The sequence below is a fragment of the Lagenorhynchus albirostris genome, chromosome 11 (genome assembly GCF_949774975.1).
Source record: "Lagenorhynchus albirostris chromosome 11, mLagAlb1.1, whole genome shotgun sequence".
In the NCBI taxonomy this organism is placed as follows: domain Eukaryota; kingdom Metazoa; phylum Chordata; class Mammalia; order Artiodactyla; family Delphinidae; genus Lagenorhynchus; species Lagenorhynchus albirostris.
This window is the reverse complement of record NC_083105.1, coordinates 75,744,007-75,756,776: the sequence shown is the minus strand read 5'-3', so window position 1 is coordinate 75,756,776 and position 12,770 is coordinate 75,744,007. Positions and strand designations below refer to the sequence as shown.

Below are 12,770 nucleotides of genomic sequence, written 5' to 3'. Positions count from 1 at the left end.
CAGAAAGCCCTCAGTGATCACTTAGTTTCAGATCGCAGCCTCCTCCTACCAGCTAACAATCTCCATCCCCCTTCCCTGCTTGCTGTTTTTCTCCAGCACTTACCTGATATACTAGTTATTCTACCCATTTATTCAATTTTTATTTACATATTTACACTTATGATTTTATATTTGCTTCTTTACTTTTGTCTCTCCCCTCAGCTGTATTCATCTGTGTTAATCACTGTTGTGTTTCCTGAACATGCCTAGAAAACATACTGAAGAAGGGTGCCTGAAATTTGGTAAGGGATCCATCAATTTTCTTGGCTGAATGAAGAAATGTGTTCATAAATTAATGAACAAATCTCTGGGGTTTCTGAATTAAGGACTAATGGGAAGAGGAAGGCAAATGGTTGGGACAGGGTACTGCAAGAAGTAGTATTTGGAGTACTCTGATAGCTATCCTAATAGATAACATTTTGTTCATTTAAATAGTTTTAACGAGAGAGCTGGGAACTAGGGACACACAGCATCGAGGTTTTATAATGCATTCTGTAGAGTTCTTTACAAGTGTGTTCAAATATCATTGAAAATATATGCATGCATATAAACCTCTGTTACTTTATTTAGTGCTTTACAAGAGCCCCTCAAGGAAGGGGTAGTAGCAACTATCAGTATCCTTCCTTTATGATGAGCTTAATTTATTCAAAATTACATCATAATTTATTTGTAACTGTGAAACTAGACTTAGTTATTTAGTAGACCCTCCCTAGAAACCTATGACGTTAATAAAACCAACAAAAATGTGTTCAGTTTCCAGTGATACACACACTACAGACTCAATTATGTGTCATCCATTTTAATGAAGGGAAGAAGTGATTTAACAAACACAGAGCAAACAGAATATGAAGTTTTGTCCTCCATTAATATTAGTAATGGATAAAGTGGGCTCCAACGCCTTCAAGGTAGCTTGAGACCATCATCTCTGTGTCATGGGCAGGGGCATGCTCGGCCAGGATGTCTTCTCTGTCACTGAGAAAAATTTCCATGATATATAATGATACTTACTGAAACAGATACGGGGCATTTGGGTAATTAGGAATCCGTTAGCGTATTTTTCCGGAAGCCTTGACTACAAAACGAAGATAGTAGATTTGGACACTTTCGGCTATGCAGAAGTTGTTTGGGTATTCATCTTTATGCCGAATGAAGTAAGCTTATTTCATCTCTGCAGCTTCCCATATACCATTTTCCCACCTCTGTTTGGTGTCTGGAAAGACTTTTAGAAATTAAAACTCAAGTTAAAAAGTGAGTGACGGGCTTCCCTGGTGGCTCAGTGGTTGAGAGTCCGCCTGCCGATGCAGGGGACACGGGTTCGTGCCCCGGTCCGGGAAGATCCCACATGCCGCGGAGCGGTTAGGCCCGTGAGCCATGGCCGCTGAGCCTGCGCATCTGGAGCCTGTGCTCCGCAACAGGAGAGGCCACAACAGTGAGAGGCCCGTGTACCGCAAAAAAAAGAAAAGAAAAGAAAGTGAGTGACAACTTAAATGATATATGGAATATTTTGCTGACTTACAAGAGCATGCAGAATTAAATATGACCCAGTTGAAATGTTAATTTTATTTTAATGTGTATATTGGGGTGGAGTCTTAAAGGTGCCAGAAAACAAGCATTCACCCATCCTGTTTGGAACTGCAGCACACAGGCACCTTCAGTTACCAGTTCTGTTCATTCCACAGAATCATCTTGGGAAAACATAACTGTTTTTTATGTACCTGGTATATATCTTAATTAGTTTGAAGAATTTCCCAAATACCTGTTAATATGTAGTTCTCCAATTCCAATCTTGCCACGTCCTGTACCAGTGACACAGCACATAGGAGTTTTATTTCTCTTTCTTTCTCTGGGTTGTTGAGAACCCAACGAAAGAACAATGGAATGGCATCAAAGAGATCAGGGTTCTTGACTCAGATTTGCCATAAAATAATAGTGTCCTCTTGGGAAAATTATAGTTATTGTAAGCCCCTTTCCTTTTCTTTACTTTGACAGAGCTGCACTAGATGACCCCAAGTAACACTGCACTCTTTGCAGTAGTAGCTTAGACGTTATTGGTTTTCTGAAACAAATGAAGACAGTGACACAGGAAACTGTGCAACATCTCTGTAACTATGTTTTCTTAGAGTTGCCTCCATTTTACAGATGATAAGACGGCTGAGCACAGAAGTAGGTGTTTTGACCAGAGGTTCCAGAGTAGATGGAACTGAACCACAAGTTTCCTTCATTCCTGAAGCTCACTTAGCCAAAACATAGGCTTCTTTTTTTTTTTTTTTTAGGCTTCTGAATATTAAGCTGTAAAGCATATTATCAGTATGCTTTAAAAGAAGCGGTTCTTCTAGGATTTCTAATTAATAGCAGGCGGTTTTGAAATTCTTAGAAGATCATCTAATTTTGTGAGATTTACAGCTCTATTTTCCTGTCAAGCAAGTTGTATTAGTGCCAGAGAATCACCTGAGCTTCTGGATGCTTCTCTGAACCTCTTGAATTTTTCTTCTTGCTATCTGAAATTCATGCCAGATAAGCCTTTTTGTAGAGAGCATGTACAGACTTGTCTATTTTCATATAAGAAAGCGATGCAGTGAGCCAGGTCGGGGGTTAAGCCCTCATTCTCAGAGTGGTGTTGAGCTCCTGGTGAAATATTATCATCATTTCCTCAGAATAGAAAAGCAGTTACCTCAAGTTTTTAATGCCATTAACTATTTATACATTTATGTATAATACATATATTTATTGTACCTACGAGGTGTGCTCTCTTTGGGAAGTACAAAGCTATTTGAGACGTAAGTTGTTCGTTTTTTTGTTTTCCCACAAATACTGTGACCCTTTGAGCAGGAAGGTCTATGTTTTACTAACATCTAGAACAAGCAGCTAACACGGTGTCTAAGATGTAGTCAATAAATATGAAATAGGTAAATGAACACATTTTTAAGGAAGGGCCAGGACATGAACAAATAGAAAATTTTAATTTTCAGTCACAAAGCCACAACAGACATAAAAATGATACAGACAACAAGTGCTACGGTCATTCAAAGAAGGCATAGAATTGATACAACAAGGATCTCCTCTATGGCACAGGGAACTGTACTCAATATTTTGTAATAACTTATAAGGGAAAAGAATCTGAAAACGGAATCACTGTGCTGTACACCTGAAACGGACACGACATTGTAAATCAACTATATTTCAATTAAAAACCAAACAGACAGACAACAGCAACAACAAAAAACCAAAGAGGTCATAGAAGTTCTTATGAGATTCCAGAAGAGAAGAGAAGAGAAGCCAAATGAGGACGGGAGAGGAGGCTTTTGAATTAGTTCAGACGAGAAGTCACAGAGGAACTAGTCTTTGATCTGAACTTGAGATTAAGATTAAGATGAATTAATCTGAATTAATTAAGCTTGCAACACAGGGATATTACAGATGAAGGTAATCACATAAACTTACTATACTGAAACTTGCAGAGGTTATGAGTGTTGTTCAAGATCCCAAAGCAAGTGCATTGTGGAATCAGAATTTTAAGTGAGGCCTAATGAACTAAAAACAAAGAAACACAGAAACAAGCCCTTCCTGTGACACCACGTTGCCTTTGAAGTCGTTTTTTTTGGTGGGTTGGCAGAAACTGGTTCCAGTGTTTCTTGCAGGAATGACTGACCATAGGACTGGGCGTCGTAGCTTCCTGCCAGGCGGCCGAAGGTCGCAGGCAGGTGGGTCACTGGGACACACGCGAAGGGGCTCCTGCCCGGCCGCCTGGCCGCTCAGTGCCCCTGCCCCAGAGCGGGGGTGCGGGCCTCAAAGCAGCCTTGTCTGAGTCCCCTGCCACTAGAGAGAGTGTTGGCCCAACACTTGTAGAAAACGGGGACCTTGCTGGCAGTTCAGTGCAGGGACACAAATAAATCTTTGCCAACTTTCTGCTGAAGCTCACGAGGGTTCACTCCTAAGCCTCTTACAAGGTCAGCTGCCGAGGCTGCGAGAGATGAGTCAGGGCTCGCCCTCCACCACGGGGAGATCGCTGGTTAAAGCGCTCACGAGGGAGTGAACCGCGTGTCCGCACCGACACGCATGGGTAAACCTCGCCGATGCCTTCTGTCCGGGGTATGAAGCCCTCTCCTGCCTCTTCCAGGCTCTCTAGAAAGCATGTGCAGAGCCTCCCACCCCACCCTTGGACTCCACGGGCCACAGCTGGAGGGACCAGCCAAGGAACCATGGCAGGAAGAGGCCAGAGGTCAGTGGGCCTTGGCCGGAGCCCGTCAGTCGGTCCCCATTCACACAGCGCCAGACGATCCTCTTGACCTGGGCAGTAGCCACCAACCGACCGCTGAGGTGAGCCCGGTGCGCGCTTGGCTACCTGGCATGGCTGGGAACCCCAGGATCTCCTGGCAGAGGTGGGCATTCTCCTGGGCCGGGTCCGCGGGCATCTGCGTGTGCAGGGCCTGAACCACCTTGGCCAGGACGATCTGGCACAGGTTGAAGAGGCCTGGGGGGCGGGAGGAAGGAGACGGGGGGCTGGCACCGTGTCCAGGCCGCGCTTTCCAGCCGGGCAGACCGGAAGCCCCCTTCCCTTCCCTCGGTCCGGCCGCATCTGGGTTGGCCTCCCGGGACTTGATGAGCTTGTCCAGCAGCTCCTGAGGGACGGTGCTGCCCGTGCCCCACCAAGACTGGCAGCAGCGCCAGGGCCTCCCAGGGCACGGCGCCCCCGGCCCCAGAGCCTTCCCTCTGGTTCTCGTCACCGACTGTCACCAGACTTGCATGCAACGTTCTTTTCTTTTCTCTTGTCTTCTTTACGTCCCTCAGCCACGCAATGCGGTGAAGCCCTGACGCTTGCTGCCACGTCGATACACCCTGAGAACACGATGCTCAGCGAGAGAAGTCATACACAGAAGGACACACAGGGCGTGACCCCACTGAGGAGAAACGTCCAGAGCAGGTAGATCCACAGAGTCAGCGAGTGGGTTCCTGGTTGTCAGGGGCTGGCGAGGGGACGGAGTGATAGCTAAGGGCGTGAGGGACATTTTCGGGATGACGGAAATGGTCCAAAGCAGTAGTGACGTCTGTACAGCTCAGTAAACTGTCCCCACACGCCCCGGTGCAGCCTGTGAGAGCATCGCTCTCAGGCTGAAGGGCTGACCACAGGAAGACTGAACGAGCAGTGGGTTCTGGGCCCAGACGCTCAGCTGGCGCCCCCCACGTGTGGAAGTCACTGGGACTTGCTGAGCCTCCACGGAGACTGGCAGCAGCCCCCGAGCTCACAGGGCACTGCGCCCCCAGCCCCAGAGCCTTCCCTCTGGTTCTCGTCACCGGCTGTCAGCAGACTTGCAGGCAACGTTCCTTTCTTTTCTTTTGTCTTTTTTCAAGGCAACTCTTGAGTACATGTATTTAACATGCAGGGAACCAGCCCTGACTCCTTGATCTGGGTCTTCCAGCCTCTAGAGCCTCGAGGACATCCATTTCCATTATTTACGCGTCTGGGGTTTGATGATGGAAGCTGACACCGAGGGCGTCACCACGTGCGGGGTGATGTCAGTGAAAGAATCCCATGGCGAGGGCCTGCCTGAGGACCACGCACGCCCGGGCCCTCCCTGCCTCCTGCCTGCAGCCCTGTGCCTGGGAGTGGAGCTGGTGCATCGCGTGCCCGACGTCGTGGAAGTTGGTCTCCCGCTCATCATGCTGCAGCAGAGAGGGCAGGTTGGGCGTAGGCTTGGTGAAGTTGGCCACCATGGCCGTGATGGCGATCTGGCAGCTCCCATCGTGCTGTAGGCAGCCCGGCTGCAGGCCGAAGCAGACCTCGTGCCCGGACTTCCCCACCCTGCGGAGGGACGTGGATGGGGCCCCGCTTCCACAGAGGAGCCCCGGCCCACGGCCGACAGGTTCCGCCACGCATGCACCGAGGATAGAGGTCAGGTAGAACTTGCCGATGGATGACCTTGCCCGAGGCCGCGTCCCAGACCGTTTAGAGCCTCACGTCTTGGTGCCCTCCTCCAGGTCAAAGGTCAGCCCCAGCAGCTCCTGGGAGATGCCCAGCAACCCGCGTGTGAGCGCCTGCATGGGGAAAGACTCATTGAGCAGGTACTGGTTCACGTGGTAGCGCGTCTCCTCCCCCTGGTTCATGTAGTAGCGCAGGTCCCAGGTGTTGATGGTGCCGTCAAAGTGCAGGCCCCGCCTCTGGCACTCGGCCTTCTTTAGCTCCAGGATCACGGCCACTCCTGCTCCCCGAGGGGCTTCAGCTTCTGGGCCAGCTCACCTGCGGGCGGAGGGGAGAGGCTCGGCTACGTCCCTGGGGCGGCCCCCCAGCCACCCCCGACCCCGCACCCCTCGAGGCAGAATGAAGGGTCTGGGAAGGTGACCCCCAAGGGCTGACACAGTGGGGTCTCAGGCAGCACCACGTCCGGTTAAGGTCCGCCTGACCCCGTCCCCACTGGGACTCAGGGGGAGGTGGTGTTACCTAGGACAGTGACCACCACCTGGCTGGTCTTGTCCATGTTCATCTCCAGCACGGAGTCGGCATGCGTGTGGAACCCCAGCAGGCGGGACTTCAGGGCCTGCAGCCTCACCAGCTCCCTGAGGATCACGCAGTTCTCCTGGAACCCAGAGACGGAAGGCGCTGGGGACCGAGGGCCACGCCCTCCCCGCGGGCCCCGGGCCAGGTCTCTGCAGGTGGGCAGGGCTCCCAGGCCACTGGCGGGCACAGCCAATCCCCCTCCCTCCTCCTCCTGGCCCGGATTTCTAGACACTTTGGTGCTGTCCTAACACGTGGTCTTTATTAACACAGGTCCTTTTGGAACCAGAAACGGCATGAACGTGATGGGCTCTAAGGCCAAGGGCAGGAAGAAATGCGGCCAGTCTTTCCAGGAGCCACCAAGGGGCCTCCCCGGGCTCAACAAGACAAACACGGCTGCCATGCAGACAGTAGCTCAACCCCACGGCGCCCGAACACCCAGCCCCTGGACGGTGAGACACCTGTTGCTGCAGGTGGCCCGTGGCTCACTGATGAGGCCCGGCCCCAGGCATACGCCACCTTCTCTGGGGCCACCTCTCTGGTCTGCAGTGGGGTTCTCCTGGGAGCCCCCAGTCACCACAGGACCAGCGTGGCCTGTCTGTAGCCCAAGAAGGTGGGGACACAAGACTGTCCCCCGTGCCCCCCGCATCACCCGCGAGGCCAAGCGAGCACCAGTGGTGTCTGCAGGGAAGATGAAGGGCTCACGCACAGCCCCCATCCACAGAAGCACAGACTGCAGCCACATGCGCTATGGAACAAACACAAGTGTCCATGCAGGACCCGATGTCTGAACGTCAAGGCCATGCCCGGGCCACAGTGAGAAGGTGCATCCCCCATGCAAGCCACAGAGAGGGGATGGGGGGGCCATCTGCGATTCTGAGCTCATCGGGTATCACCCCAGAGGGAGAGGGAGAGGGAGAGAGGTAGACAGAAGTACAGAGGGAGAGAAAGAGAGAGGGAGGGAGAGACGGCTCTCCCTTCCCTGGGGGTTCTCTAGTGCAGCCAAGGCTGAAAACCACTGCATTTTGGGAGATGGGTCCTCGTGGAAGAGTTAAATAGTAGCTCATGGCATTATCGACACATACTAAAAAGGCCCCAAATCTTGGGGAGTCAGGAAGGGGAGTGTCGGCTGCCTCGTAAACGAGGAGAGATTGGGCATCAGGGGAGGTGCCTGTGCAGCCTGCGCCCAGGGCCCCGCAGACTTCATCTCCCAGCGGTGGTCCTGGGCTGGGACTTCTCTCCCAGCGGGGAGGTCAGGCTGTCCAAGCATCAACGTTGACTTCAGGGCTGATCTAAAAGGCGCCTGGTGTTTGTTGAAGCAGAAAAAAGAGAAAGCAGTAGGGAGAGGATGGGAGTGGGAGGGGGAGGGAGCCCCCCTCCTCAGCACTTCTACCGCTCTCCCTCTCTCTTTCCCTTTCTCCCTCTCTCCCTCTACCTCGCTGCCTCTCACTCTCCCTCTCCCTCCATCTCTCTCCCTGCCTCTCTCCCTCCCTCCATCTCTCCCCCTGCCTCTCTCCCTCCCTCTCTTCCTGTCCCTCCTTCCCTGTCCCTCTCTCTCTCTCTCTCCCTCTTTCCCTCCCCCTCTCCCTCTCTCCCTTTCCCTCTCCCTCTCCCCCTCTCCCTCTCTCCCTTCCTCTCTCCCTGTCCCTGTTTCCCTGTTCCGCACGCTCTGGCTCTACCTCTTTCCCTCTCCCTCTCCCTCCACCTCCTTCGCTCTCTGGAGAGGGAAGGAGGTGGAGGGAGAGGGAGAGAGAGATGGAGAGGGAGAGGGAGGGGGGAGAGGGAGAGGGAGGGGGGAGAGGGAGAGAGTGATGGAGGGAGCGAAAGATGTCTCTACCTCCCTCCCTCTCTCCCTCTCCCTCCCTCCTTCTCCTCCCTCTCCCTCTCGCTCCAACTCTCCTTCTCCCTCCGTCTCCTCATCTCCCTCACTCCCTCCCAGAGAGGCAGAGATAAGGCAGAGGGAGAGAGGGAGAGGGAGAGATGGAGGGAGAGGGAGAGGGAGAGGGAGGGAGAGGGAGAGGGAGGGAGAGAGGGAGAGGGAGAGAGGGAGAGAGAAAGAGGTCTCTTCCTCTCTCCCTCTCTCCCTCTCTCCTCCTTCTCTCCCTCTCTCCCTCTCCCTCTCTCCCTGTCCCTGTTTCCCTGTTCCGGTCTCCCTCTCCCTCTCTCCCTCTCCCTTGTCTCTGCCTCTGCCTCCATCTCTCCCTCTCTGAGAGGGAGTGAGGGCGAGGGAGAGATGGAGGGAGAGGGAGTGACAGAGGGAGGAAGAGGGAGAGAGGAAGGGAAAGGGCGAGGGAAGGAGACGGGGAGACGGAGGGTGAGAGAGGGAGAGTCGGAGGAGAGAGGGAGAGGGAGGGAAGAAGAGACCATTTTCCCTCTCCCGCTCTCCCTCTCTCTCCCTCTCTATCTCTCTCTCCCTCTCTATCTCTCTCTCCCTCTGTCCCTCTCTTTCTTCCTCTCTCCCTCTCCCTCCATCTCTCCCTCTCCCTCTCTCCCTCTCCCTTATCTCTGCCTCTCCCTCCATCTCTCCCTATGTGGGAAGGAGTGAGGGAGATGGAGACATGGAGGGAGAGGGAGAGTTGGTGGAAGAGGGAGAGGGAGGAGAAGGAGAGAGGGAGGGAGAGAGGGAGAGACGTCTTCGCTCCCTCCCTCTATCCCTCTCTCCCTTTCCCCCCCTCTCTCCCTCTCCCCCCTCCCTCTCCTGCTCTCCCTCTCCCTCTTTCCCTCTCTCCCTCCACCTCCTTCCGTCTCTGGAGAGGGAAGGAGGTGGAGGGAGAGGGAGAGGGAAAGAGGGAGAGGGAGAGCGGAACAGGGAAACAGGGACAGGGAGAGAGGGAGGGAGAGGGAGAGAAGGAGGACAGAGGGAGGGAGAGGGAGAGAAGGAGGACAGAGGGAGAGGGAGGAAGGAAGAGACCTCTTTCCCTCTCCCTCTCCCCCTCCCCTCTCCTCTCCATATCTCTCTCCCTCTCTTCCTCTCCCTCCCTCTCCCTCCATCTCTCCCTCTCCCTCTCTCTCTCTCTCCCTTGTCTCTGCCTCTCCATCTCTCCCTCTCTGGGAGGGAGTGAGGGAGATGGAGAGTTGGAGGGAGACAGAGAGGGAGGAGAAGGAGGGAGGGAGAGGGAGAGAGGGATAGAGTGAGGGAGGGAGAGAGGGATAAAGGGAGTGAGGGATGGAGGGAGAGAGAGAGACGTCTTTCGCTCCCTCCCTCTATTCCTCTCTCCCTCTCTCCCCTCTCTCTCCCTCTCCCCCCCCCTCCTGCTCTCTCTCCCTGTCCCTCCACCTCCTTCCCTCTCTGGAGAGGGAAGGAGGTGGAGGGACAGGGAGAGGGAAAGAGGTAGAGGGAGGGCGTGCAGAACAGGGGAACAGGGACAGGGAGAGAGGAAGGGAGAGAGGGACAGGGAAGAGGGACGGGGGAGGCGGGAAGAGGGAGGGGGAGGCGGGAGAGAGACGGGGGAGAGGGAGGAGGTAGAGGGAGGGGGAGGGGAGAGGGAGAGGGATGTGGGAGAGCGAGGGGGAGACGGAGGTGGAGAGGGAGTTGGGAGAGGGACGGGGAGAGGGATGGGGAGGGGGAGAGGAAGGGGGGAGGGAGAGGGGAGAGGGAGAGGGAGAGAGGGAGGGGGAGAGGGACGAGAGGAAGTAGGGAGAAAAGAGAGAACACACCATCTACATTTCTGTCAAATGACACCGGGGATCCTTACACAACCAGGAGAAAATAACACAGCGAGGCTCTTTCTCAGCTGGAACTGGAACTGCAGATGGGGCCAAACACCAGGGTGGCCACACGTGTCCAGCTGCCGCCCCAGCCCCCTGAGTCTGGTCACCAGGGCTCTGAGTGTTTGCTCCAGGGACCTGGGGTTCACCCTGTCACCCTGGAGGTCGGGCCTAGACAGCAGGACCCCGGGCTGGACACATAGAAGGAAAAGCATCCCCACAGGACAGCTTGTGCGAGCCGATTCAGCTGCGAGATTCTAGAGGCCTGGGATCACCCTGTGGCCCATGAAACCCAGGAGCCAGGAGGGTCTTGCATCGGGATTCCTGTCCGTTGGACTGTAACGTTTATGTAAGGAATCTTGGAAACAGTGGTAACAAGACTGAATTCGAACGAGCTTTAGGATATTATGGACCACTCCGAAGTGTGTGGGTTGCTAAAAACCCTCCCGGCTTCGCCCTTGTTGAAAATGAAGATCCCCGAGATGCAGCGGATGCTGTCTGAGAACTAGACGGGAGAACGCTCTGTGGCTGCCGAGTAAGAGTGGACCTGTCGAATGGGGAAAGGAGAAGTTGAAATCGTGGCCGCCTCCTTCTTGGGGTCGTCGACCTCGAGATGATTATCAGAGGAGGAGTCCTCCCCCTCACCACAGATCTCCAAGACGGAGAAGCTTCTCCCGCAGCCGGAGCAGGTCCCTTTAGTAGATATAGGAGAAGAGAGAGATCACCGTCCCAGGAGAGAAATCGCAAGCCGTCCCGATCTTTCTCTAGGTCTCCTAGCTGATCCAGGTCAAATGAAAGGAAATAGCAGACCACTTTGCAAGAGGAGTGGTGCACAGGAAATAACTTCATTTGACAGGAGTATGTACAGAAAATGCAAGTTTCGTTTGAGACTTCCGAAGCTTGATGCACTTTTTAAATGTTTTAGCTGTTCACATTTGTTTGTCTCTTGGGACAGTGACACATAAAGGTGTCATTCTCTATGGTTTGAAATGGGTCATATGAGGCATGTAATATGAAGAATTGTTTCTTTACAATGTTCTCTTAAGCAAAATTGAATTTGCTTTGAATTATTGGTCTTGCCTAGACTGATAATACTCTAACCCCTGCCCACCCAAAGTGTGATGTTTATTATTATGGAAACAACACTGGCAAACATTGAAAAGACTTTCTGTAGCTGGGATATGGTATGCAGCTGTAGTTAAGCAAGCAGTCTTTAAAAGGTGCTGTGAACACAAGCCAGCAGGTAGAAATGAAAGCCGCACCCTTACCCTAGATTAGAGGTTTAAGAATTCCACTAGTCTTCACACTGGACAAGAGGTTGTCCAGTGAGTTTAGAATCTAAGAAGTTTCAAGGAAGTTAGTTTCCCTTTGAGTTAGGTCATAAGTCCCCTCTGTGATTGCTGTACATGAATACATAGCTCTTTGTAATGTTTTCTGGAAGTTGAGATTATCAAGATACCAATGTCCTGCCAGATGAAGAGTATATTGTAGAGCTGAACTTTGAGTTACTGTGCAATTTTTTTTTTCATGCTGTCATTTGTAATATGTTTTGTGAGACTCCTTGGGATTAAAGTTTTGGTTCCAAAAGGAACAAAGAAAAAAAAAAAGGATCCACCTGCCAATGCAGGGGACGCGGGTTCGAGCCCTGGTCCGGGAAGATCCCATGTGCCGCAGATCAGCTAAGCCCGTGGGCCACAACTATTGAGCCTGTGCTCTAGATCCTGGGAGCCACAACTACTGAGCCCCCATGCCACAACTACAGAAGCCCGAACAGCTAGAGCCCATGCTCCGAAAGAAGCCACTGTAATGAGAAGCACGTGCCCGCAACAAAGAGGAGCCCCTGCTCGCCGCAACTAGAGAAAGCCTGTGTGCAGCAATGAAGACCCAACGCAGCAAAAAAAAAAAAAAAAAAGACGATACTGGCCAGGTGATCAAGGGTAAAATTGTTTGTCACAAGTCCCGTTGATGGTGTGTATCCTTGATGTGTGTATCCTTGATGGTGTGTATCCTTGATGATGTGACCTGAGGAGAATGACATTTTTATGTGTCTGGATCTTCCGCCCCAAACCCCATAACTCCAGCCCAACCATAAGAAAAACATCAGAAAACCAACAGACAAACAAATTGAGGGACAAAATACCTGACCAGTCCTCCTCAAAACTTTCAAGGTATCAAAACCCAGGGACGTCTGAGAAATGTCACAGCCCAGAGGAGACTGGGACAGAAAAAGGCTGTTAGGGGAAAGCTAGGGAAATTCTAATAAAGTGTGGACTTTAGTTAATAATAACATATCCATCTCGGTTCCTTAGTTGGATAAGCATGTCGTACTAACGTACTAAAGTACTAACGTGTTGGAAATAGGGGTACTGGGTCGGGGGTCCACAGCACTCTGTACACTCTGTACAGATCTTTGCAACTTCTTTGTAACTCTAAACTATTCTAAAATTAAGCAACTACTAAACAGAGATAAGAATGTTATTTCCCTGATTTGAACATGCCTGAGTTTGTTTTCATGGTCACATTTGTGCTATCT

At 52.2% G+C, this 12,770-nt stretch overlaps 1 protein-coding gene and 1 pseudogene across 3 annotated transcripts; both read left to right on the top strand.

The window, feature by feature from the left end:
* The first annotated feature begins 200 nt into the window (after nucleotides 1-200).
* LOC132529703 (uncharacterized) lies at nucleotides 201-8,197 on the top strand. 3 transcript variants are annotated; one of them, XM_060166561.1, is made up of 7 exons: nucleotides 201-281; nucleotides 4,157-4,356; nucleotides 4,828-4,960; nucleotides 5,389-5,929; nucleotides 6,016-6,099; nucleotides 6,525-6,687; nucleotides 6,803-8,197. In XM_060166561.1, exons 4-7 carry the CDS (start codon nucleotides 5,570-5,572, stop codon nucleotides 7,318-7,320), a joined length of 1,125 nt encoding a protein of 374 aa, XP_060022544.1. In that variant the 5' UTR covers nucleotides 201-281; nucleotides 4,157-4,356; nucleotides 4,828-4,960; nucleotides 5,389-5,569; the 3' UTR covers nucleotides 7,321-8,197. The 3 variants fall into 3 exon arrangements, with proteins under 3 accessions (XP_060022544.1, XP_060022545.1, XP_060022543.1); XM_060166562.1 differs by lacking the exon at nucleotides 201-281 and adding an exon at nucleotides 1,220-1,510 and having other exon boundaries at nucleotides 3,009-4,356; nucleotides 5,457-5,929; XM_060166560.1 differs by lacking the exon at nucleotides 201-281 and adding an exon at nucleotides 1,220-1,510 and having other exon boundaries at nucleotides 3,009-4,356.
* Nucleotides 8,198-10,526: 2,329 nt separating this feature from the next.
* LOC132528956 (serine/arginine-rich splicing factor 3-like) lies at nucleotides 10,527-11,347 on the top strand (annotated as a pseudogene).
* The last annotated feature ends 1,423 nt before the right edge of the window (nucleotides 11,348-12,770 follow it).